Below are 7,794 nucleotides of genomic sequence, written 5' to 3'. Positions count from 1 at the left end.
TTAGCAAAGTAAAAGGTACGAATTTTCAGTTTTATGTATGTTATATTATTTTCTTTTAAACGCAGGCGAATTTTTTTTTACAATTTTTATTTTCTTTAAGATAAAAAAATGTACTGTATTTTGTAATAACATGCCTAAACAATACAATATTTAAAACTTTGTTGGTTGCATTTTCTGCGAAAGATGTAATAGTCAACTTTATGGTGTAAGTTTTGTAAGAAACCACTCTCATCATTTTTTCAAAGAGGTGTTGGCCGATTAGTTATATGTATAGTTTTATTATGTGAATGGGACAACATAAACAGCACTTTTAAAACACATTTATTATTATATTTTTCCTTATCAACACCATTTTTTCGGAATAAAAAAGTAGTAATAGTTTGGACTTTCCATGTATGACGGGATGTGAATATCATCTGATCAACTTGAAGAAAACTACAAATTTTAATTACTGTCTATTGCGCTCCTCTACCATAGTTAAAGCACATCAAGCTAAGTTTTTATGCATGCTGTGAAAAGGGAAACTTATTGTACCTATATAGTAAAAAAAAAACAAAATTATGTATAAAAGTAATTTATTTACAATAATCGTAGCATATAATATTTATTGGTCCAGTAGCAGGTACGTTCGATACGTACGATTAAATTTGGATTGTTACATCAGTCATGGTATTAATAATTATAGTTAGGATGGGTAATATCACTTTTAATTATTCGCGCCAAAGAAAAAAGCAGAACCTATATAGTCATAGGTAATTTTTAAAATTTGGCACACATAGTCTTAGATATTTTTATGTGAGAGTTCAAGAAAGATTACATCCTTTCCTTGAAGTCTATTTAAATGACTCCAGAAAGTGACAGGTGGGTAAAGTAGCAATCGTAGGTCTAATTTATTATTGTTTATATCTACAGAAGCAACTGAATGTATGGAACATGTTCTAATAATAATTGATCATTCATGTTAATGACTCTTTGATGTTTACTCTTTGCAATTCTTAGCGAATTGGATTTCAGTTCTATTAAGAAAGTTTGTATGAAAATCTAATTGAACCGAATTTCAATCGAGCTCTATTCACCTAGTCGTCATTTTTAAGACATCCAGATATCTGTTACAGTTACATTAAGTTTTTTTAATTCATCAATATTAAAAAGGAAATAATTGTCTTACGACTTAATGATTTGTTCTAAAGTAGCTACAGAATGATAATTATTTCATTAGTCCATACTGTATACAACATTGAACTGTTTTCAGATTTTTTTATAATAAACATGAAAACAGAAGTTATATAACTATATTGATATAAAGGTAATTGTCTTTGATTGTATTGTTGTAGCAACTGTCTACGATCTGAAAATTATTTTGTTTCAAACATAATGTTTGTAACTCTTATAACTACAAACAATAATATTATTTATAATTACATAATACTTAAGTTATAAACATTAATTGTTTATAATATAAATACACATATCTACGAGTAGGTACATCTATAAGGAATGCAGTTTAAATTACAAACATAAAAACAATATAAAAATATCTACCGTCATGTTTAATATCTGTCATACTTAAATTTAATAAAAAAAGCTCAAAAGAGTTTGCAAGCAAGGCAAGCTGGGATAATATAGCGGTGGAGTAAATTTATAAGGCGCTCGTTCTAATAACAATCTTTGGACGAATGCCCTGATTGAAGTAACCTCTGTCACTTATGGACATCTATAGTCAATTTCATATAGAACAACGGGTTCATCTTGAAGCCGATTTTATAGATGTTTTCGCAACTCCCAATTACTTAGATGGCCGTCTCATATGTACGTTATAAATAGGTGTGGCTGTTGTACCTTCCCGGTGGAAACACACTGGCTCTACCACCAATTTTCATTACCCCAATTTTCTTTGTAACAATATTAGGGGATGGTTTAACCATTTATCCAGAATGTCGAATACCTCGTATAATACTTTTTTAAAGAAATGTCGTCTCAAATCGTAACAAAATCATTTTAAGGCAAGATTCTAACAATAACAATATCTTATCTCAAAAGTCTCAAATATATTTGACACTAATATCAAGCTCAAAGATTTAATTTAAATTCATAAAAATGCATTTAACAACATTGGGTTTCGAAAATAATTGTATGAATTAATAAATAATTAGGTAATAATTGCTTTTACCGTTTCATTGAGCAATAAGGAGTGAAGTTACATAATACTTCGATAAAAATAATTTCGTTTTATAATCATACTTACCTAGAAAGTATGTAAATTCACCAAAAATGTTTAGGTAGGTAGGTAGATAGGTGACAGTGTAGGAAGACACGTACCTAAATGCAATAAAGTTTACACTTACTCGTATTCTGTAACTACCTGTAATTACAATTTACTGTTGCAAATTTAAAAAAAAAATACATTATCACATAAAAACCTTAAAATGATAAAGACGTTTAAAATATAATATCATTTGCCTATTGATAATCATTTGTCATAATATTTCAAAATAAATTGTTTACTTATATGTTTAACTATATGTTAAAATCATAATATTTTATGAAATATTTAACGTCAATTCCATACTGCCTATCTATTCTATAAATTACACGAGTCCGGTCTTCTGGTCTTATTTATAAAATTACTTCTTATTCTTCTTACAATCGGTATCCTTGTTGTTAAAATACTAAGTAGTTTGCATTTTTAATGTGACAATTAAATTTTATAGTAATACCACTATTGCATATGAAACGCTGTATATTTTATGAATACGACCAGTTATAATAATATACGCTTAGGCCTCCTTCACAATGTCTGAGTAAAGTTATTTAACAGATTAAGTTTACTAGATAAATTAATAAATTTACTCGTTCAATTTCATTAGAATTTATAATAGACAAAATAAATTATCTTTAATTCTTAACAGTACCAAAAATAATTTATTAAGTTCATTTTGCATATTTCATTTAGATAATATGATTTCCAAGTAGCTTATTCTTAACTTTACTCGGATATTACGAAAGAAGCCCTTAGATTTATTGTCGTTGTATATGTCACTGGCAGTGTTCGGTGACGTCGACCACGGTGGCCTTCCTCCAGCCGAAGAAGAAGTACCCGACGGCCAGCCCCAGCACCAGCGCCATGCACAGCCACACGTTGTACGTCATGAACACCAGCATGAGGATGTAGGAGGCGGTGGACTGCACCACGTGCAGCAGCGTCTGCACCACGTGCCCCGACGACAGCATGGAGTATCTGCAAAGTGGCGGGAACATAATTAGCTGAGAGATATACTTGAGAAAGTGTATAGACGGCGCCAGACTGCTAGTCCGCTTTGTAGTTGTTGTGAGCAGGTGTAGTCATACAATCTGATATGGCGACGCGATTCATTTCTATATTTAGAGTGGACTAGCAGTTTTACGCGGACTATACCTTTGTCCATCTGCGATCGATTTTGGATAGAACTATAATATAGTCCGCGCCAAATTGCTAGTCCGCTCCGAAGTTATTGCTAGCAGGTGTAGTCATACAATTTGCTATGGCGACGCTATTCCTTAGTTGATGTTAACCGAACTACATATTGTACGAGCAGTTATGCAAAGGAATGGTTAAAAAGTTTGACTATATTTTTATATTTTATAACTTAACATTTTTATTGACAAAGAATTCGTCTGTAGCTACTTAAAAAAATAGGTTAAAAATAGGCGTTACTTTGCGGAATTCGCAACAATCCGCTACAAATATGTATGATGGTATATATTTTAAACCATGCAGGGAGGGAGGGTGGTACATACTCCCTCCCTCAAAGGATGCGTGCAGATGCAAAAATTAAAATATTATTTATTTATTTAATTATTATTTATGATGGTGTATATTTTTAACACGCTTTTATTAGCTTCAGACGTATGTATGTTGGTATGTTGGTATGTTGGTATGTTAGTATGTAACGGAATCTTTGAACATGATTTTAACCCCCTTCAAAACGTCGGATTAACTCGAAATTTGGCATACTTATTAAGGACCGATGACAATTCAATATTTTAAACATTAATAGTTTTGTACCATTGTCCTTATCAACATCCTCTGGATTAACGATTTTCGAGGCGAGATTTTTCAAACACCTTCAGCAAAGTTCATCGCAACTTTAGATTGCAAATAATAATTATTGCTATTTAGTTTCAATAGGCGTAACTTTTATATCGTGATTTTTAGTTTAGAAAATAATAATGTTATTTCCCTATAACTCAAATGTTCTGAAACATATCTATAATGGCTCTTGTAGAATGATTTTTAGGATTCCGTACTCAAAAGTTAAAACGAAACCCTCTGCGGTCTGTTCGTCTGTCGTTGGGCTTTATCTCTTAAATCGTACTAGATAGACACTTGTTTTTTTTACAAACGATGAATAATGGTGGTCGCTATAACGAGAAATACTAAAAATTAATAAATAATTATAGTTCAAAAAACTAAAAAACACGCTTTTATGATAAAATCAACTAAAAAGTAGAAAATTATTTTCAATCTAAGAATCAATTAAGGAACAGTAAATAGTATAATTGTGGAAAAAGTGTGGGGTGCTCCATTTATCAGGTTCGAAAAGCACCCCACACTTTTTCCACAATTATACTATTTACTGTTCCTTAATTGATGCTTAGATTGAAAATTATTTTCTACTTTTTAGTTGATTTTATCATAAAAGCGTGTTTTTTAGTTTTTTGAACTATAATTATTAATTTTTGCATCTGCACGCATCCTTTGAGGGAGGGAGGATATATACCATCATACATATTTGTAGCGGAGTGTTGCGAAGAAGTTTTAATCTTAACTTAATCTTAACTTAAAACATTTTTTTAAAGTTTGTTGTTATTAAAGTACAGAGTATGCAATTACTAGTACGCGTATATGCAATACCTACTATCCGACATTTTTGTAACTTTTTTATCTTTCAAATATCGAACATTCAATACAAAGGAAAACGGTCCCACTTATAAGTGCACGTTTCGATGCGGTCATAAAATGTAAATGGTTTTGCGTGGATGTAAGCTGCTCCTACTGTATTTTACTGTTTAACTTTTATCCTTATTTGTTGGATAGTTCCCCTAAAATTAAAGAAAGTTAAAAAATCTTAGGGTATATTTTGTTAAGAAGTATCTATAATATTAAAAATAAACAAATAGAAAAATAAGTTAACTACTGTCGTGGGATTTTCATAGAATATTTACATTTTTTAGCCATGATAACCGAAGCCGGCTTAACATACCTACTTTCTGGAGTTCGGACATTCAATTTACCACTATGCATTTATTATTACTAATTTCCTACACTTACAGTGTAGAGGTATATGCCTTCCAAACGTGGTACAGGAAAATTCGTAAATAGCATATTATTAATAACATCTTAGGTACCACATCATATAAAATCATAACAGCATTTTGAATTGTTCGCTACCATCACGCTATTAAGTACAGGACCTACTTATCGTAGTTATACTATTTCCATTTATTTATCTTCTCGATGACAGTTCTTTGTAGTGTTGTGACCAAATAGGCAATGATATCGATCGCATATATTTATTACATGTATTTTGAACAAATACAACAAAGCTTACGCCGTAAGAAAAATAAGACAATAATTAATTTACTGACGTTGATACTACTAAGCTTGTATATTTTGCGTATTTTCATAGTGTTATGTCCTATGGCATATTGCTCTGTACTGTATTACTCTGTATTACAGAAGATAGCCATTAGGCCTATTTATAAGATGAGGTCTCGGGAGTCTTTGCGTGAAAAATTCAAAGAAATAGGTATACTTACAGTAGTGTCTCAGTATATATACAGTAATTGAGTTTTTATAAGAAATAATTTAGGTGCTTACAAAAATTATATCAAAAATGTATATGTGTAACATCTTGTAATGAAATATAATATATAAGTATTATGTAATATAATATTATAGTTAATAAATTTGTACAAATGTATCCGGCAGTAGTTTAGTTTCTTACATTTTGAAAAAAAAACCGGGTCTGTTATCGCGTTACGTTTATCGTTATAGCTCCTATAGTAATCGTTATGTGTAGCACATCACCACCTGTCCATGAAGTACAATATTATCTGTGTAACATTTTAACGTAAACAACACACAACTACATGGGCGTCGATCTGTCATCGAGAAAATAAAGAAATGGAAATAGTATAACAATATTAAAAAATAAATGAGTAACAATGATTTCATAACAAAATTGTCACATTCGGTTGTGATTTTCCTCAAACACTTATATTAATAATGATCGGTTGTGATTTTTCTAAAACACTTATATTGATAATGAAAAAAAAAACTCTTTATTTACTCTTAGGTACTCCTAAATATAAAGTTTAATACAATTTCTCACTGTTCATTATTTACAATGGTTTACGGGGAATCCTTATTAATATCCGGCATCCGCCTTCCTTCCTTATTTATTACGACTCCCTGATACATAATATGTTGTGTATATACCTATGCTTTACATTTCGTGGTCAACTACAAACTTACTTAACAACAGCAGTTCCGCCGCATGCACCTCTCGCTCCACACTCGTTCTTGGTGATGTTGACTTGCGAGTCCCCGGTGGCGGAGGTGGCTCTGGCGTGCAGCGCCTCGCGGTAGTACTTGAGCCCCTCGTAGAGGATGCCCGCGAGGAAGATGGCCACCGCCGAGCCGAACAGCTCCAGTGCGTTGGTCGTCAACCAGCCGTTGAACAGGATCTCCTGGCGCACGCCCGCGTGGAACTGGAATTTTGGGGAAATTGTTTGTCAGTGATTCTTGGCTGGTTTGGAGGACTATGTACTACATCCTCTCACTTTAAGAAGATCTATGTAGTAGTGCGAAAGAAATACGTCGTCAAATTAAAAATATACCAATAAATATGTCAAACCTTTCAACGTCGAGAATATATTTTATTAAAATCAATACAATATATAGAAATACGTTGAGAGGATATTGTTGTTGTATAAATAAGCATTATTGCTGGCAGAAGTTTTCCTGCACAACTTGATCGGGGGGGTAATCCACTACACAGCCCCAAAGTGATTTTATGTAATATTTGTGCAAATGATAGGTATCTCCACACTATAGGTAGATACTAAATATGGTTTATTTTCCTTCTAAATATTAAGTTTGTGGGTTAGCGTTCTGCGAAAGGTGTAGCGCCAAAAACAATGGTGTCGCAGGACACGCGAGCCACGAATGCATAATATGAAACCGTTCGTAACTAATCCACTGACACACACAGCGAATTCCTTGAATATTTGGACAGATTGTATCTAAGTGTATTGTAAAACAATACAATTCAAAACTGTAAATTCTGTAGCTTAAGATACCGTAGTGGTGGGTTGCCTTCATGCAATAAAACCCCTACGTTATTCATCATCGATTCCTTTGTCATTGTCCATCAGACGAGTAGGTTTTATAGATAACCGATTTTCAATAGGCGTTATTTTAATTAAACAATAGTCATTTCTAAATTCGTTCATTAGTTTTTGCCTGATGCGACTAAAAATTACTAAATATTGCCTCATTATAATTTCATTTCCACGTGGTAGTATACTTACCTATAGTTTAATTCTTGAATCTCGTGCTCATAATATGTTTTTAATTAACAGTTCATTAGCCCATAGCAAATTCTTGGCACAGCAATTCAATAAAATTCTTAAACAATTGTAAAGTAGGTTACACGAGTGTCTACAATGTTTATTTGCAATAATCTGAACTGAAACTTTACCGTTTTAATTATATTTAATTATATTTTTAAACAGCGTGCATCTAATCTG

The 7,794-nt window shown here is 32.0% G+C and overlaps 1 protein-coding gene across 1 annotated transcript in view; it reads right to left on the bottom strand.

The window, feature by feature from the left end:
* Positions 1-558: 558 nt before the first annotated feature.
* LOC140742584 (high affinity copper uptake protein 1) overlaps positions 559-7,794 on the bottom strand; it is a 29,655-nt gene continuing 22,419 nt past the window's right edge. Inside the window, exons 3-4 of the mRNA XM_073073491.1 lie at positions 6,518-6,753; positions 559-3,238 (exon numbers count right to left, since the gene is read on the bottom strand). Coding sequence (XP_072929592.1) covers positions 3,037-3,238; positions 6,518-6,753 — 438 coding nt within the window. The 3' untranslated portion in view covers positions 559-3,036. The remainder of the gene's footprint in view (positions 3,239-6,517; positions 6,754-7,794) is intronic.

This window comes from Epargyreus clarus, unplaced genomic scaffold (genome assembly GCF_041222505.1).
Source record: "Epargyreus clarus isolate Ecla_fem2 unplaced genomic scaffold, WU_Ecla_fem_2.2 ptg000006l, whole genome shotgun sequence".
Taxonomy (NCBI): domain Eukaryota; kingdom Metazoa; phylum Arthropoda; class Insecta; order Lepidoptera; family Hesperiidae; genus Epargyreus; species Epargyreus clarus.
Note: the sequence above shows the minus strand (reverse complement) of the source record. Positions and strands in the feature narration are given on the sequence as shown.